General features: G+C 46.5%; 1 protein-coding gene across 2 annotated transcripts; it reads left to right on the top strand.

Annotated features, from left to right (window-relative positions):
- The first annotated feature begins 5,357 nt into the window (after positions 1-5,357).
- Positions 5,358-17,696, top strand: YBX1 (Y-box binding protein 1). Of its 2 annotated transcripts, XM_079987967.1 has the most exons (8): positions 5,360-5,810; positions 8,426-8,489; positions 11,877-11,910; positions 14,508-14,597; positions 14,772-15,074; positions 15,511-15,593; positions 15,693-15,958; positions 17,319-17,696. In XM_079987967.1, exons 1-7 carry the CDS (start codon positions 5,546-5,548, stop codon positions 15,925-15,927), a joined length of 1,074 nt encoding a protein of 357 aa, XP_079844093.1. In that variant the 5' UTR covers positions 5,360-5,545; the 3' UTR covers positions 15,928-15,958; positions 17,319-17,696. The 2 variants fall into 2 exon arrangements, with proteins under 2 accessions (XP_079844092.1, XP_079844093.1); XM_079987966.1 differs by lacking the exon at positions 17,319-17,696 and having other exon boundaries at positions 5,358-5,810; positions 15,693-15,964.
- The last annotated feature ends 1,545 nt before the right edge of the window (positions 17,697-19,241 follow it).

The raw sequence follows: 19,241 nt of genomic DNA, 5'->3' as shown, positions 1-19,241 counted from the left end.
ACTCTCCATTCCATTCCCCCTCCCCCGTTTACTGTCCCACCTTCCAACAATTAAGTCTTCTGGACCAGAGTATTCTTAATCCTTACTGGGTTGAGTCCCACCCCCCAAAAAAAGCTTTTGCCCCATGAAATTTATTTTTGCAAACCACTGGGTTCACTCAAGCCCTGCTGCTCCCTCTCTTTTCTGCATTGGTGGTGCTGTTTTGGCTGCATGAGGAATGGCATGGAGAATCAAGTTTGTTCTCAGTATATATGATAGGTATATGTCATTTTATTTTTAGGTGTGGCAGTCTGTTTTTTACTCCGAGAAATAGGAAGGAAAAAATCCAGTTGAGAAACCTTGTGTGATTCATTAAGCACCTGTGGCTCAGTCTTAAGGGTGTATCCAATGATGTCCTACTCTGAGAGGAGACCTGCTGAAAGTGGTGGACTCAAGTTATTGTGTTCATTAACTCCAGTGGTCCTACCCGGAGTAGGGCCAGAACTGGATACAATCCTCAGCAGACAGCAAGCACAATGCCCAGGAAGTGGTTGTTTGGGTATTTGGACACTGCCTCTCCCCAGAAGAGCATAGCAAGGAGTATACAGCAACACAGCCTGGCGTTTTCCTCTTGTGTGGGTGTAGCAGGAATGATGAGTTATATCTAACTTTCTCAGTGAAAGAAATGGGCCCAAGTCATGTTCGATAATTTAAGTGGGTATACTCTGAGTAGAATTAGCATTGCACAAAACCCTTTTTTCATTATTATTCAAAGCATATCCTAAATTGCCCAAAAAACCAAAAAGGATACAGTATAGCTATAGGTTGAAATAAGCAATTAACTGAAGGAACAGCATAAAAGTCAGCAAAATAATCGGAGGGAGGCAACAGCTTTGGCAGGGGCAGTAGCTAAGCTGCCACAGTTGCAAATGCCTATTGGATCTGACCCTACTTTATATTACAAAAATATGTCTACCTCTCGATTTTCAAGCAGAGGCTAATGGGTTACTGGGGGAGAGGAAGTAATAGAGCGAACAGATACAGATCTAAAGTGTCCCTTTTGAGAAATCGCACAATACGTCACAAAAGCTATTTGTCTATAACTTTCTGCTAGCCCGTGTGCCTATAACATCCTAATGGGATTTCTGGCAGACCGGGAGAGAGGGATTAGAGCTAGCACTCTCCTAGATTACAGAAATGTCTTTGCCAACTCTTACTTGCTTCCTGTTTGTGGTCATCCATTGACCTGCCCAGTGTGCTGTTCGCAGGTGGTGCCTGCACAGACTTACCCTTCTGACATTTGGCAAAATAGCTTCCTGGCTTGCCAGATACTTTGATCAGACGATGATCACAGGGTGTAGATGCAGCTGAGTCTTCCATGCTGCTATGGCAGCAGGTTCCATCAGATACTCAAGTTTCAAGCACTGGTCTATGGGATACCTGCTGCCCTTTAGATGATGCTGTGCTCCTGTCAGCCCCAGACACCATGGCCAATTCCCCCAGTGAAAACCATGGTCCAGCAACATTCAGAAAGCCACAGGTTTCCCCATTCCTGCCATGAAGAGGGAGAATGGGCAAAGGGTTGGGTGAAGGAGAGAAGCAAGATGCTTCCATAGCGCAAAAGTCATTCTACTGGGATTGAACTAGGTCAGCAGTCTGTGGCATGCAAGTATATCTGCTCATAGACTCAGAGTTGGAAGGGATTCCCAAGGGTCATCTAGTCCAACCCCCTGCAACGCAGGAATCTCAACTAAAGTATCCATGGCAGAGGGGCATCCAACCTCTGCTTAAAAACCTCCAATAAAGGAGAGTCCACTATCTTCCGAGGGAGTCTGTTCCACTGTCAAGCAGCTCCTACTGCCACATATATCTTCCTGGTGTTCAGCTCTTTGTCTTCAGTGTTGAGGAGCACGATCAGAACTCAGACGTGTAAAAACAAAGAAAAACCACACCAAGGGTCTGTCTACTCTTTGAAATATTGAGCAACCAGATGCTAGGAGCAGGTGCACTTGCAGAGGGCGCCCCAAACTTGGCAACACTACTGCCTAAGGGGAAACAAGGCAGAATGGCTGACATCGCATGGCCTTGGGGTGGAGGAGCTGAAGGAGCAAAAGTCTCAGACAAACATTTAAAAGGAAATAAAAGCAGATAGAAAAAGTTGGGGAGAGCTTTCATGGTAAGAACTAGGAGCTGGTGCCTGGGAAGATTAGCTGATGTGGGTTGGGACATCATGTGGTCTGAGTCAGAGGGTCGAATGAATCCAAACCATGCTTATTTCAAAGCCATCAAATTCACAGGGGCTTCAGAGTGAATGGGGGAAGCTGGAATTCACTTTGGCAAAGTTTCCTTGGTTTGTTCAAATGAGGATGAACACAAAGTTCCCAGGCATGTTCAAGGATTGTTAGTAAAGAACAGGACCTTGGGGAACCAGATTCAAATCATACATGAACACAGTTGGACTTATTTCTGAGTAAAAACTTTATAGGGGTGCTTTGTCATTAATTATACAAAATTCTGATTTCTAACAGGATGCTGATGGCCTTGGTGTAAGGCTGAACAAAACAACCCATCTGTTTTCTCATTAAGGCTGGGTCAGAGCTTGAGAACACTGCCAGTCCCAGTCTTATGGTGGGGGGCACAGTGGTCCAGCATCTGCTCTACATGCAGAAGGTATTGGGTTCAATACCCCATCACCCCAGGCAGAGCTGAGAGGCATTTCTTGCCTGAAATCCTGGAGACTCACTCAGTGTAGATAGCACGAATGTTCTGCCTATGTAAGCCAGGTTCCTCTGTTCCTAGGTGATCATAGACAGACAGGTAAAACAAAACTGAGGAAATATTTCAGGTGATGGAGTGAGTTGTTTTACAGTGTCATTCTATGCATGTTTATCTACTAACTAGTCAGTTCCACTGAGGTAAGCGGGCCTCCCTCCCAGGTAAGTGTGCATCAGGCTCCAAGCCTTATTGAAGTCAATTGCAATAGAACACTCACATTAGGGAAAATAAAGCCATTTTCATCTGCATGCAGCCGTCCTATGCAAGTATACCCACAATTAAGAACTACATTTAGGTAATTATGCTTTGGATGAATGAGAACACTCCATTGACAACAGCAGGGGTTACTTCCCAGTTAGAAGAGTAATAGCAGTCCTTCCGGTGGTTCCCTCTGAGAGAAGTTACAGGGAACCAGGCAGAGGGCCTTCTTCATAGCGGCACCCTCCCTGTGGAATGCCCTCCATTAGATGTCAAGGAGATAAAGAACTACGTATACAACTTTTAGAAGGCATCTGAAGGCAACCCTGTATAGGTAAGTTTTTAATGTTTCGTGCTATGTTATATTTGCTGGAAGCCTCCCAGAGTGGCTGCCACAAGCTCATCAGAGGGGCTGGGGTACAAATAATAAAATTATTATTATCCACTGACTAAGGGCAGATCTGCAGTACACAATTAAAGCACGATTTCCCCCCAAAAAATCCTGGGAATTAAGGGTGCTGGAAATGGTAGCTCTGTAAGGGAAAAAGGTAGGGACGCAGGTGGCGCTGTGGGTTAAAGCCTCAGCGCCTAGGGCTTGCCGATCAAAAGGTCGGCGGTTCGAATCCCTGTGGCGGGGTGCGCTCCCGCTGCTCGGTCCCAGCGCCTGCCAACCTAGCAGTTCGAAAGCACCTCCGGGTGCAAGTAGATAAATAGGGACCGCTTACCAGCGGGAAGGTAAACGGCGTTTCCGTGTGCGGCTCTGGCTCGCCAGAGCAGCGATGTCACGCTGGCCACGTGACCCGGAAGTGTCTCCGGACAGCGCTGGCCCCTGGCCTCTTAAGTGAGATGGGCGCACAACCCCAGAGTCTGTCAAGACTGGCCCGTACGGGCAGGGGTACCTTTACCTTTTAAGGGAAAAACTAGAGTTCTGTAAGGTCTTTGAGAAAACCAGTGCTTTTTTTCTTAAAAAATGTTTAGGGGTACTCTCATTTTCTTATTCATATTGAAATACTGCCCCCCAAACTTGGATTCACAAAATGTTTAGGGGTATGCATATCCCTGCATCCCCCCAGAAAAAAGCACGAGAAAACCCATGTGCTTTTGTTGTTGTTTAGTCATTTAGTCGTGTCCGACTCTTCGTGACCCCATGGACCAGAGCACGCCAGGCACTCCTGTCTTCCACTGCCTCCTGCAGTTTGGTCAAACTCATGCTGGTAGCTTCGAGAACACTGTCCAACCATCTCATCTCGTCCTCTGTCGTCGCCTTCTCCTTGTGCCCTCAATCTTTCCCAACATCAGGGTCTTTTCCAGGGAGTCTTCTCTTCTCATGAGGTGGCCAAAGTATTGGAGCCTCAGCTTCAGGATCTGTCCTTCCATGTGCTTTAGATGTGCATTGAATGTATTTAAAATGTTTAGTGTGGAGCTGCCCTAAGGCTCTGGGGTGTAGAACCACAGGTCCTGAAAGGTGGATCGTAGCTATCCACTACCTGGTTCTTGGGACTCTCCCCCGCCCATGCCCTGTTTACCATCCTGGCTCCACACCATTTTCGGAGATTTCTGCACGCTATAGAATAGCAAGACTGTAGCTTGCTGGGGCGAGCAATGCGTGGGTGGGATCAGGAAGGGAAATATCTGACGGGAAGTAGCTTCCCATACAAAGGTAAGAGTCGCACCTGTTGCTCCGCCCACTATTGCCCCGGCTCCGCCCACCCCTGCCATGCGGCCCTCAGGTGGTGGCCCGCGAGGGAAGGAAGCCTTTGGTCTTCGAAACCGATTCTCCACCGCTGTTCTGCCACATTTACCCGAGAGGCAAGTCCCTGTGAAAATAACGAAGGCTAAGTAAACACACTGAGCGACAAGAGGCCACGATCTTGTGCACACTTACTTGGGAGTAAGTCTCACTAAACCACATGGGACTTCTGAGTAAACGTGGGCGCATGGGCAAAGAATGTATAGGCCTTGATCGGGAAAGGGCGGCAGCGGCCCCACAAGGCAAGGGGACCTAGGTTCCCTCGGCCGCATGGTCCCCATGTAGGGTTAGGAAAGGGCACTTCCTGACTGTGCCTTTCCCCTAAAGGGAGGGGCAGGAAAAGGGAGCGCTCTCGCCCAATCACCACCCAAAACCCATCGACTGGCAGACGGTGCGAGGCAAGCAAGCGCATGTTACAACCTATCTACTCTTTTTTTCAGAAGAGGAGGGAGGAAAAGAGGACTGGAGCCCAGCCAATGGCTGCGCGCAGCTTCTGACAGACGGGCTCCCGAGGCCAATGTAATAAGTCCGAACGTTCAGGCGCGCCTCGACACCCCAATCGCTAGGCGCGGCAACTGACTGACGGAATCCGGCGCCCAATAGGTGGCGCACGGTGGGCGGCGCCTGCGGGGTGGCTAGCGAGTGCGCGCCGCCATTGTGGCCAGTTCGATCGGTATCGGGAGCGGAGAGCGGAGCCCAGCAAGCCCGGAGCAAGGGAGCAGCCCCCCCCCCGCCAACGGCCGGCCCCCGAGTCACCATCAACACCGCGCGGGAGGCGGCGCAGCTGCAGCTGCTGCGAAAGCCAGTCACCACCACCGTCCGCCGACAGACACCGGCGCCGCCATGAGCAGCGAGGCCGAGACCCAGTCGCCCACCGCCGCAGCCGCCACAGCCACAGCCGCCCCTCTACCAGCGGCGGCGGCGCCTGCGGCGGCCCCCCTGGCGGCGCCCGCACCCCCGTCCCCCACAACCGCCATCGTCGTCGTCCCGGACGCCAAGCCCGGGAACGGCGGCGGCAGCGGAGGAGGCGGTGGCGGCGGCAACGGATCCAACGGCGGCGGCCTGGGCTCGGCGGCGCCCCCCGCCGGCGGGGACAAGAAGGTCATCGGTGAGGCTGGGGGCTCGGAAAAAAAGAGGGAGGGAAGGAGCGTGTGAGGGACGACGGGCGGGGGAAAGAGGGAGCGAAAGAGGGTGGGAGGGGCCTGCGGGCGCGCGCGCGCGTGTGTGCTAACGGGGGCGCGGCTGAGCCACTGACAGACTGGGCTAGCTCCGTGGGCTTCTGTCCCCCTTCCTCTCCCGCGCGCGCTTTTTATCCCCTACTCTCCCCCCTCCCGACTCCTCACTCACGTTCCATTTCCCGCCTCGATGATTGGCTGAGGGTGGGCTGGTTGCTCGCGCTCGTGCCTTTCCTTGTCTCCGCCTCCGTTCCGTTCTCCCCTCCTGGATTGGCTGGCCGCGTTGAGGCTTTTTATTCCTCCCCTAGTTCCTCATATTCTAATAAGACTCCCCCCTCCTCCCTTCAGGTCCGAGCGCGTGCCCCGGCCGTTGAGGCGCCTTGCCTCGCGCTCCCTCTCCTTAGCGCGCCTGCGCGGAGAGAATGTTGGTGGGGAAAGGGAAGGCAAGCGGCTCGTGCGTGCGTGTGGGAGGGGGCGTGGCCGAGAAGACGGCGCAAGATGTCCGCCACGCGCGCAGCCTTTGTGTGATTGCAGTGGGGGAGCCCCCCCTCCCTGCTCTCCATTAATCCCGGTTATTGATGCTATTAGCCGCAGATTGTTCTCTGAGCAGTAGCTGTGATGTTTCATGTAGCTGAATTTTTGGTACATTTTTATACCATGCTCTTGGGCCAAAAAGACTTCCAGAGCTGCTTACATACAATCAAATCAAGGCAGTCCCTGCCCCGCAGGCTTACAGTTTTTTTTTAAAAAAACCATGATACACAAGGGAAGGGGGGGGGTCTAAATTTAGGCATCAGTTCCGGGGCAGGAGGTGTTTGAGGAAGCTGGGCCTCCAGCAAGGCTGCTGGAATGAGCCCTGTTTCCTGTTCTTCCCACTGGGGCAGCCTAATGGAATGGCTGCCCCTAGGTGACAGTTGAGGGGAGAGGAGGCATGGTGCCACAGGCCTGTCACAGCAGAGCCGATTGAGTGAACTCTGCTTCTCAGTTTTCCCACTGCTGGAATGGTTACCACGGTGTGACAGTTGAGGGGAGTGTGTGTGTGCTTGTGTATATAACTAATTGATAGTTTATTACTGCAAGTTTTAATTAAATTTGCTTGTTTTATTTACTGGAGTGCCAGTTTTAATATTTAAAAAAATATACCTTAATCAGGGATTGGGAGTAGATTCAGGCTGAGGGTTATAGGGATATAGTAAGCTGCCTCTTGCCATGTCAGACTTTTGGGTCATGCAGTTCACAATGGACTATACTGACTGGCAGCAGGTCTCCAAGGTTTGGGGCAGTAGATGTTCCCAGCCTCACCTGGAGATGCTGGAGTTTGAACATAAGACCTTCCAGCTTCAAAAGGTGTGTTTTGCCACTGAAGTGTAAGTAGGAAGAACTGCCTTATATTGAATTACACTGAGCTCAATATTAATCTGCTGACTGATAGCAGCTCTGTCTGGTTTCAGAAAGGAGTCTTTTTCTGCCCTAGCAGTAGATGCTTGAGATTAATTCTTTGACCTTTTGCATGCTAAAGTATGTGCTCAGCTACATCCATTTTTTTCTTTTTACACATAAACCACCAATGACAGTAGCATTTCCAATGCCACTGTCCATTAGCAGGTTGCCATCTTTTGAATCTCCCCTTCCCATTTATTTGTCCATTTTTAAATAACCATTTGGTGTGCGGGTGGCTCATGCTCCTTTCCTTGTGAAAAGCTGCATCTGTTTTCCACATATCAAATGGCTTTTCAATGCACAAGAGCAGGCCAGGCTCTGCTTTGCTGCTGTTATTTTTGGGGGCTAGTTGGCAAATCGACAGAAATGTGCACATGATTTGATTGCTCATCCCTTGATTCAGGACTTTGGGATGTCACAAGGCTCATTGGAATCAGTTTTGGAGTTTCATTCCTGCAACTTAAAGCCTTTAAAAAACCTGTTAAAGTTTGTTTAAATTATATATATCTTTTTTTAAAAAATCTGAAAGCTGCAGTCATACATCTACCTTATTGAATGGGTATAGTATAGTAAGTGTATAGGAATGGGCTGCATGTTTTATGAAGTTTTTAAAATATTGACTGTGTCTTGTCTTTATTTCCTTTCATGTTTTCAAATAGATTGAAATACATCATATTTTAATTATAAATTCTATGTTTTAATTATAAATTAGTTTTTAATTATAAACACACATATATAGTGTGTACACACACATGTAATTGCACTATATGTGTGTGCAAATGCAGTACAAAATTGTCTCAATAAAGATCCCTTGTTGCAGGTGAGAGGGTTGAGGGTACCTTGCCTGAGGCCACAAAACTGAACTCATGGCTAAGGCAACAAGCTTCTTTACTCACGTGTGACCCATGGCATGAGGAAAGTTCATCTTTTAGTACATGAGAGCAGCAGTCATGATGCTGTAGTCCAGTGATAAGCATCTATATGTGGCTCAGAACTTTTTGAATGGCCCCTCATGTGTGTGTGTGTGTGTGAGAGAGAGAGGGAGGGAGGGAGGAGCAGGGGGAGCATATATCTTAACTTGCAGTCACTCTTTCTTTCTTTTTTGTAGCAACGAAGGTTTTGGGGACAGTGAAATGGTTCAACGTAAGGAACGGCTATGGCTTCATCAACAGGTGAGAAGGGGCTGGATGTGATCATATTTTGAAAGCTGATTTAGGCTCGTGAAATGTGCCTTTTCACTCTAAAGCTGTCCTCTGAGTATCAAGCTAGATCAGGCTTTCTCAGCTTGATGCCCTCCAGCTGTTTGGATTAAAACTCATATGGCACCATGCTGGCTGGGGTTGATGAGATTTGTAGTTCAAAAGCAGATGGATGAAGGCTGAGCTAGATTTGTGCACAGGACTTAATGATACCGATTCCACTCTGCTTCAGCTTCTTTGCTGTACATCTCAGTGGATTGGTTTAGTGCAGTGGTGGCCAAACTTGGCTCTCCAGCTGTTTTGGGGCTACAATTCCCATCATCCCTGACCTGGTCCTGTTGGCAAGGGATGGAGTTGTAGTCCAAAAACAGCTGGAGGGCCAAGTTTGGCCACCACTGGTTTAGTATATGTATGTGCAATCATAAATTTTTACTCACAGATGGCTTCTTTAATATGGTACCTTGGCAGTTCTTTGTAACTTCTGTTCTTCCAACATGTAAATTAGAGGAGGACTGGGCATAATAAATCAAATGTCAGCCAAGAAGTATAAAAAGGGAGGTGAAATATGAGAGAGCAGTTGAGACAGCAGAACTTCTAGAGAGTGCTAGAACTAAACTGAGCATGACTCAACATGTATACTGTAACAGAGATGGCCAGATTTAGGAAATGATTATACTCCTTGGCTGAAGGCTAGTAAAATACCATGTGGTGGTTTTGTTCCTTTTGGGGTCCCTCAGTCTCAATAAGGAAAGCAGCAATGAGAGTGAAAAGGCAAGTCCAAAGATCTATAAAGGCTGGTGAGGACTGTCCACAGCGATAATAGCCATCTTTTACTTACAGTTCCTGCTAATTTGCCTCTGAACATTTGGCCAAAGGAGCACACAGCAAACCAAACCCCCTGGTCATACAGGGTAGTAGATTTTTATCTACAGATGTTCTTACAGAGTGTGTGTATAACATACACACTTAAAATAAAGTGCTGCTAGCTGTCTGCCTTGGGTTGGGTCTACCTTGGGTTGTTTTTCAAAGCAGGTGTGAGTAAACTATGTTAATTAGATTCCTGGTCATTATGCCTAACCCAGAGAAATGCCCCAGGGGCTTCTCTAAAGTACATGGCAAATGAAAAGCATGTAGGTAATTAAAAAACAATAAAAAGCTTAAATGGTTCCTCCACCTCTGCCATACATGTACCTTCTGGCAGATTGTCCACTTTGAGACGTGTAGGTGCCCTGCTGCATTGCCTGCCATCTGTAAATCTGTCTTGTGAATGGCATTGATCTATATTAAGGCCTTAGATTAGTGTGACTTCAGTTTATATGGAATTTGATTAGTTTTCCTCTCGCTTTTTCTTATGCCATGGCTGCAATTAAGTGCAAAGGCAGGGCGGCTGTTGCTGCCTCTTTGGGGGACATTTCTCCACATCACTACAGCTGGCAGCACTTTTTGTAGTGTTTCAATAGCAGACATGTATGAAACAGTGGTTATTCTAGTATGTTTGGCCTCTGTACAGGTGGGTCTGGTTTACCTCAGGCCAATCAGTTGAGGGTCTTAGTAGGCAGGACTGAAATGGGCCTTGGTAGATATTGAGATAGGCTCCATCAGTTGTGTACTTCTGAATATGACTTGGCAGGGCCGTGATATTACATGTGCAGTGTGGCAAAAGGGGACATGCACAGGTCTTAAAGGCGCTATGAGATATTTCAGGAAATGGCAGTTGAAATGAGACAGCTCCTGGTTGACGGGCCAAACCAAATGAGTGCTCACTAATGGTTCCTCATTATCCTGTAAAAAGTGGGGTGCCACAGGGTTCTGGCCTGGGACCAGTATTGCTCAACATCTTCATAAACAATATGGATAAAGGTATTGAGGGGATGCTCATCAAATTTGCAGATGACACCAAACTGGGAAGGGTAGCTAATACTGCAGAAGATAGGATAAGGGTTATCAGATTGGAAAATGGGCAAAAATTAAAAAATGAATTTCAGTAGGGACTAATGTAATGTTCTGCACTTAGGAAGGAATAACTAGGTGCACAAATATATGATGGGGGTCTCCTGGCTTTCCAACAGTGTCAAGGGAAGTCCTAGTACTGCTCTATTCTGCCTTGGTCAGACCACACCTGAAACACCATGTCCAGTTCTGGGTACTTTAATTTAATACTATATTGACAAGCTGGAAAATGTATGGAGTAGGGCAACTGAGATGATCCAGGGTCTAGAAACAAAGCCTTATGGGGAATAGTTGAGGGAGTTGGGTGTGTTTAGCCTGGTAAAGAGAGGAGTTATAGCAATCTTCAGATTTCTAATGGGCTGTCACATGGAAAATGGAGCAGGCTTGTTTCCTTCTGCTCCAGAGGGTAGGATTGGAAACAAAGGGTTCAAATTGCAAGAAAGGAGTTTCCAACTAAACATTAGGAAGAGTTGTTTGACAGTGGAACAGACTTCCTCAGAAGGTGGTGGACTTTCCTTCATTGGAGGTTTCTAAGCATCTGTCAAGGATATTTTAGTTGTAATTCCCCATTGCTGGTAGTTGGTCTACAGAATCATTGGTGTCCCTTCCAACTCTACAATTCTGTAATTCTATGAATTAACGTTGGCATGTAACTTCCTTGTGTAGTTGAAACACCTGATCAGAAATCACTCTCTGTACAAAGTCATTGTATTTATCCACATCACGCTTGAAAATCTTTGTCCTACTTGTAGCCCCACCCGTGTCCAATCATAAACTCCACCTAGCTCATTCTGCTGTTGCAATACAGTGTGGCAGGAAAGTCTTCTGGCAGTGACTGTGTTTACATCCTGTAATCCCTCCCGTACAGCTCTGTGACTGCAGGATAGGGGAAGGGTTGATGACTATACTTGGTGCTTTGAGACATGTAGAAACCCTACCTGCTTTTATTTGTTCTTCTTTTAATCTCTACTGAGAAAGTAGAATAATCCCTGTTTAGGAAGTAAAAGTATAATAGAATAATAAGGCATATATTGGAATATTCCTTTAATGTTTGTGTTCCAGTGTAAGAGTGTTTGTAAATCAAATATTAATGAAAATGTTTCTGCGGGAAAGGTCTGTCATTTGTCCAAAAAGGCATTTTGGCAAACTTTCAACTTACACCTGCTTGATCATTGTAGCCAGAATTGCAAGAGTCCGCAAAAAGAAATACGAAACTTCCAAGTTAATACACTCCCAGTATTTTTAGCACAAGAAAGTCATGGGTGTGGAGTGAGGAGTGATATGTGTTGTTCCTTGGCAGTCCCCCAATGCTACAGGCTGGCCTCCGTCCAAAATTAAGTGCCACTCCTTCCTGGAAAATGCTGGGTTTTTGTGTCATGTTTTCTGAATATGAAACTCCTTGTTTTACAGGAATGACACCAAGGAAGATGTGTTTGTCCACCAGGTGAGACTGTTTCCTTGTACAACAAGATATGCTGGATTTTGATGAAATGATACACTTTGTGCATTAGCTGAAAGGGGTGGAAAAGTATCAGTTCTGTTGCTCTTGGGAGAAGTCAGTGTTGCCTCAGAACTGAAGTTATGAAGTGTGGAATTTTTATAGGGGAAACCAGTTGACATAAGGTAGCCAAAACCCAATCTTAAGAGCCTATGAATGCTCAACACACTGTGCCTGTTTGCCTACCTGGCATCTCATGCCCCTTCTCTCTTCATTGTGCTTTTCTTCCCTCTGTTCTTTGCCTGCAGTGCCTAAGTGGTCAGGACTTCCCTGCAGCCCACCCATGTCCTGCTTGTCCTCAGTTGGTCTTTATCACTTTGCTACCTTACCTTTGCTTTTGCGTCCCACAAGTCACACAATGGCTTATGCCTGCTTTTTGTTCTGTCTAATTGGGTTATTAGGCACTGTTAAGTTTTTTTTTTAAAAAATAGCCAAAGTATTTTTGTTCTTATCATCTATCCTTGCACCCACAGACTTTTGGGAACTTCATATTGGTTGGGTGCCAACCTTTTTGGGGACTCCTGCTTTTTCCTGTACACCAGTGGCTGTCATTTATATGACCTGGTCTCCGCTTGAAAAATTAATGGTGCTGCTTGGGTACCCTTGCCTGACACATTGGGAAGAATTCAGTGTAGCATCAGCCAATGCTTTTCAGTTTGCCAGATGGAACATCCCCTTCTCCTCCTGGTCTTCTCAGGACCAGTTAGTTGAATTCTTCTCCTTAAGGATACTTTTCTTTGTAAACAAAGAACCAGGGTGATAATTTGTCAAATATGAATATTTTTCTGGGGGTGGGGCAAAGCAGAGTGATAAAAGAGAAGGAAACATTGCCCACTGCACAGGTTTCCTCTAGCTCAGGGGTCGGCAAGGTTTATCTTGTCTGGGCCGGATCGGTCCTGTGGAGATCCCTCTGTGGGCCAGATTGCGTGAGCGCGTGCGCCCGCAATTGTTAACACGTGATTTTCGGTGTCTGTGCAGACATGATTTTCGGCATCTGCGCATGCACAAACGCGATTTCCTGTCCATGGGCCTTAGGTTGGTGACCCCTGCTCTAGCTGCAGTAGCAAGTGTGAGGCCATCCATTGTTCAGCAGAGAGCCACCCTCTCAGTTTTGAAGCTGGGCAGAGATTGCCCCACTGCTTTTATGGCTCTCCCCACACAGAGGAAGACTGTGGGTTCCAAATCAGCAAAGCCCCAGCAAACGCCAGCACTTCCTGCTATGAAGCAGGAATGTTTGGTGGGGGAGAGTTAGAGCTAGCTGCTGAAAGACGCTCAGGGTGCCTTCATCTCTTCCTTGCCAAACCTTTTCATGGGAAAGACCAGCAGTCGGGGGACGGTCATCACTGCTGGAGGTGCACAGAGCCCTTCCAATAGCAGCAGCCAATCAATTGCTTTCCCTACTGGCCTTTCCCTCAGAAAAGCCTGGGAGGAACATTTTGAACTTGATGAGAGTGTCTGAGGGGCAGTAACTAATTTTTGGCTTTGATTCAGTTGTTAAATTAATATGATTTAGTGCTCAGTTTTTGTTTAGGAGGAATGGAAGGAGCTAAAGACAAATGTCTTATTCTCAATTCAAGGACTCTTAATTCAGTTTCAAAATTTATGTATCATTCTCTGGTGTCTGATTAAGGAAGGTCCTCCTGCATTGCAGGGTGTTGGACTTGATGACCCTTGGGGTCCCTTCCAGCTATATGATTCTGTGATTCCTATTTGGGATACATTTCCATCTGTTTCTTGGTGGTGGATAAATTTCCCTTCCCTGGGTTGTCTGATGGCTTCCTTGCTAGGAGGCCTAAATGGATGAAAGCCCTATGAGAAACAACTTGTTCTTTCCCCTGGTGTAGTTCTGTGTCTTAAGAATTGGGCATTAGGGTTGTTAGTTGCAAATGGGGTTAGTGGTGCTTGCTTATTCAGAAGCAGGATACCAGGAATATGTTGTCAGCACTATTTAACTTTGCTCCTAGTGCAGCTGTTACTATTGACACTGAAAAGTGTTTGGTAAGCAAAACTATGAAGGTCAGTTTAATAGAGTGTGATCACATGAGTGGCTGAGAATTAAAGCTTCTGCCACTCAAAAAGACAGAATTTGTTCTATTAGTTAGAGAAAGACTAGCTCATGACACTCATGTGAGTTTTTACACTGATTGCCCTGAATTACATGGACTTCTGGAAGGAAACACCAGTTAATTTTTTTTCCTTGTTAATGTTTTTGGGATAGAAAATTAGGGCTAGAAGGGACATAGTAAATCAGAATGTACTTCCTATGCCTCTCTGGCATGACTGCAAAGTCTTTGTGGCCCATAGTTACTCCCAAGGTTACCCTGGACAGGTTGCTGGGAGGGGACCTACCACACATTTGATGGCTCCTTCTATATGTTCAATCTTGCAGGATATACATCTGCTGTTGGTCTTTCATGGTCTTACTAATCTAGAAAACTTGCACTTTTAAAATTTATTATTTATTAAATTTGTGAACCACCCATAGATCTCAGGGCAGTTCACAAGATGTCTACAAGTCTAAATCTGAAATGTTTTTTCATCAGACTGCTATAAAGAAGAATAACCCCAGGAAGTACCTTCGCAGTGTAGGAGATGGAGAGACTGTGGAGTTTGATGTGGTTGAAGGAGAAAAGGTGAGGTGACTGCCCTGGACTGACTCTGGGGCTTTCCTGCTCTTTGGATCTCAGCTGCTGAGCAAGTGAAGGCCAGCAGCTTCCTTCTGTCTGGGGTGCAGCAGGGAGCTTTCTCTGTGCTTGTGCTGGCGCAGCTGACACTTGCTCATGTTGTCTCTTGATGGCTATTTTTAGGGAGCAGAGGCAGCCAACGTTACAGGTCCTGGTGGCGTTCCAGTGCAAGGCAGTAAATATGCAGCAGACCGTAACCAGTACAGACGATATCCACGGCGTCGAGGTCCTCCACGCAACTACCAGCAAAATTACCAAAACAGTGAGAGTGGGGAAAAGAACGAGGGGTCAGAGAGCCTCCCAGAAGGCCAATCCCAACAGCGCCGCCCCTACCGCAGGAGGCGGTATCCACCTTACTACATGCGTCGGCCCTACGGCCGGCGGCCACAGTATTCCAATGCTCCTGTGCAAGGCGAGATAGTGGAGGTAATTTTTACTAACGAATATTTCTTGTGAGCCAGGTTTGAAAACATGAAGCTCTAGCCTGAATAATGGGATTCCTTGCCAGTAGTGAACATACCCAGGCCAGAAGCCAGTAGACATGCCTTTTGTGCACTGGCCTGTTTGAAATTCAGGTGGTCTCTGTATTCTTAAGTTATACCTGCCAAAAACACTGTGCTTCCTGCAAGTCACAACATTTTGGCATTTTTCTTTCCTCCCAGTGAAGCCAAGTAATACAGCTTTATTTCTATTAAACTGAGTTGACCCTAAAAAAAATAAAAATCAGTTTAATCTTGGTGTGAGTCAAATTCAGAATTTGTTACATATTAAAATGAATTACTTTTTTACTGCAGTTTGCCTAGGGCAGGATTTTTCCTAAATGCAAACCACAATCCATTTTATCACCTCTTCCATCTTCCAGGGTGCTGACAACCAGGGTGCAGGAGAACAAGGCAGACCTGTCAGACAGAACGTGTATCGGGGTTACAGACCACGCTATCGCAGGTGAGTTCCCTCAGAGAGCATGTCCTACCCTCAGGCGCTTTAAATGCTTTTCCCCTAGAAGTGGGAGTAAGATGCTCACAGCTTTGCTGCACTTTTCAGGGGTCCTCCTCGCCAACGACAGCCCAGGGAGGAAGGCAATGAAGAAGACAAAGAGAACCAGGGTGATGAGGCCCAGGGTCAGCAGCCACCTCAACGTCGGTACCGCCGTAACTTCAATTACCGACGCAGACGCCCAGAAAACCCTAAACCACAAGATGGCAAAGAGACAAAGGCAGCCGAACCATCAGCTGAGAACACGTCCGCTCCCGAGGCCGAGCAGGGCGGGGCTGAGTAAACACCGGCTTACCATCTCTACCATCATCCGGGTAAGTGGGCTGCAATTCCCACCAGGAGAGAGGGAAAATGGGTCCAGAGCCCTGTTTAGTAGGCAGCTGGCAGGAATGTTGAAGTTGCCCTTAGATAGGCGCTTGAAACCTGCTAAATGAATTGGAGGTGGTGATAAAAACACAATGCAGCTCATAAGAAAGCCCTTAGGACCAACCACAGTACACAAAGGTGTAAATGAGATTTTGAGTTCATTGGGTAGTAAGCAAAACAAAAAGGGGCTTGGGATGGTAGTGATCCCCCAGCTGTTTTAAGATGCCATGTGAAAGGAGTCCAATGCAGTCTAAATTGTGAATATCTGAGTTGGTCTTTTAGAAACCTTGGTCAAGCAGAGGTTAAGTGAATAGCCCAGAAGGGGGGCTCACTGCGCTGTGAAGACTAGAAGAGCTGTGTACGGTCAGGCATAGTCGTAATTTTTGTCTACAACATTTAGTACAGTTTTCACCTTGACAGGTAGATGTTCATTGTCACTTTGGGTGAAATTGGGAAGGGTGAGAGACCACAGAAAGGACGTCCTACAGCTGAGATGAAGTGTTTTGAATTGGCAAGGCCAAGCAGCATCCTTCTGTGGTACTCACAACAGGAGACAGTTGCAGGCCTTCCCTCTAGTTTTCTAGCGGTCAAACATGGAAAGACAAAATTTATGGGAAATCAGCCAAGAAACTCTTGGGGGCACTCCCATTGGACAGCTTGTGGTCTTTTTAGGAAGGCTTACAAGATGATCCTTATACAAGCCCTTTGAAATAAATGCTTGGAAGTTCATCCTAAAGGCTTTAACAGGATTTCCTTCAAGCAACTTTCTTGAGTTCATGTTTAGATGGTACTGAGTCTAAGTGAGGCTTCCAAGAAGCAGTCAGTAGTGGGTTAAGATTCATGAATCCTGGCCCTTGGAGAGCTGCCAAACCACATGTCCTGACTGCGGCTGAATCACAGCCCTAGTTTCTGTTACTCCACAGAGAAGGGCATTAACTTGAGTCTGGATTGAACCACTATAGCCTTCAAGTGAATGGCATGATTGCATTCTTCGCCAGTTAGAACAGAAATCCTGCACATAGAAAAGTTGCCTGGCAAGATGGATAGGTTAGAACTGTGTTCCCAGGCAGTCTCCTTTTATATGCACGAGGAGCACTTCAGTGCTGGAGGAGTATACCACCCTGTAAGTTCCCCATTGTAGTCCAAAGAGTGTTATGCATGATGCCTAGGTTTGGTTGTGCAGCCGAGATGTTGCACTATGTGGTGGTGGTGTGTAAGAGGAGCCCAGAGGCCATCTGCGGACCTACTCTTGTGGGGTTTGGGTTTTACCCAGTATAGTAAGGTGACTTCTTGTTTTTCTCTTTACAGTTTAGTCATCAAAGAAGAGAGAAGAATATGAAATTTTTAAGAGAATATGAAATTCCAGCAATAAGAAATGAACAGAAGAATTGGAACTGAAGACCTTAAGTGCTTGCTTTTTGCTGTTGACCAGATAACTCGAACTCTCTGCATTATCTATGCAGCATGGGATTTTTATTCTTTTTACCTAAAGTGGTCTCCTTTTTGGAGCGACAAACATGTTTTTTAAAGGCCTGTTTTTTCTCAATACACCTTTAAAGGTTTTTAAATTGTTTCATATCTGGTCAGTTCAGATTTTTAAGAACCTCATTTTTAATTTGTATGAAATATACACCTGATTTTTTCAAGTCAAACTGCAAGCATCTCTTAATAAAGGTCTTAAGAATTGCCTGGTGTCGTGTGTTTATGATTTAACTGATCCTCCCCACCCTCTCCACATAAATCGTTTCAGAAGCTCAGAGGAGGACATTTTTCTCAAAACCCCAGACATTAATGTGTTGTTAGTCTGATGTACTCATAGTGCCGAAATTAAACCACCTGGAATAAAGGACTACTTGAGTATTAATACAAAAAGCTCTGAAAAATTGGGGGTGTTTCGGGGGGGGGGGGAGACCTGCCATCACAAATCAGAACACAGATAAATGGGGCTGAATTAACAAGGAATTTGAGATGTCGGGGCTTTTTGGACATACGTAAACCAGGCCTTTTCACTTCTTGAAGGCTTGAGCTTGGTGCAAACTTGCCAGCTGCAGGTGCATCATTGTTGTATCCAGGTGTTCGTATGTGAGGTGATTCCCTATACAGTGGTACCTCGGGTTACATATGCTTCAGGTTACGGACTCCGCTAACCCAGAAATAGTACCTCAAGTTAAGAACTTTGCTTCAAGATGAGAACAGAAATTGTGCTCTGGCGGCGCAGCCGGAGGCCCCATTAGCTAAAGTGGTGCTTTAGGTTAAGAACAGACCTCCGGAACGAATTAAGTACTTAACCCAAGGTACCACTCTATTGGGAGACTGTCAACTCTTAATCCTCAAGCAGGCTATCCTCCCCTTGGTGTACTGCATCATTTGGTTTGTGCAGGCTCAGCACCGGCTGCAAACGTCGTAGGGTGGGGGTGGGGACATTGTAGATGATTTTGGAAATAGCCTTTTTTCACGCGGGGCTCACACTTGATAATAAGTTCTAGCACTCTGGAAGAGTTTCCCTAGCTCTTAACAACAAAGTATCAACTGGTCTAAATGCATATTCAGCAGTTGGAGAAGGAGGTTGCTTTATCTCATGCCTTGATAGCAACCTTTATTATTAATGTGGAGCTGAAAGAAACTCCTGGTGGCTGCTGATGCTGAGTTGGGAGAAAGGGGGGTTATTTGAGGAGGCAGCAGCAAAAGCCCAGGAGACAAGCCAAGAAGATGGCACAGCATGACCAAAGCATCTTGGAAATTTAGAAATGCAACCCCCCCCCCCAATTTCTATTGCATTGGGATACCTTTCCCCCCGATTTTTTTCATTTATTATCCACATGTTGCATCCAAACAAACTTGTTTCATGAATTTCCCTTGAAAATCTACAGTGTCATGATCAGCCAGGCTTTGTTGCAAATTGTAAAAAGGAACTTTGTCAGTGGAACTGGTTTTTTTAAAAAAAAAAATATTCCAAAATGCTAGAAAATTTACCAGTTGCCCAACTTCCAATGTTACATTGCTTGTTCAGAGCCTGTCTGTGTATGTTGGCTAAGCTCTCATGTCCAGGGAGTAAGCCCTTCCTAAATGCAACGATTTGAGGAAATTATGTTCAAATGTGCTAGGCAGTGATGGCCAAACTCGACCCTCCAGCTGTTTTGGGACTACAGTTCCCACCGTCCCTGACCACTGGTCCTGTTAGTTAGGGATGATGAGAATTGTCCCAAAACAGCTGGAGGGCCAAGTTTGGCC

The sequence above is a fragment of the Podarcis cretensis genome (genome assembly GCF_951804945.1).
Source record: "Podarcis cretensis genome assembly, chromosome: 8".
In the NCBI taxonomy this organism is placed as follows: Eukaryota; Metazoa; Chordata; class Lepidosauria; order Squamata; family Lacertidae; genus Podarcis; species Podarcis cretensis.
Note: the sequence above shows the minus strand (reverse complement) of the source record. Positions and strands in the feature narration are given on the sequence as shown.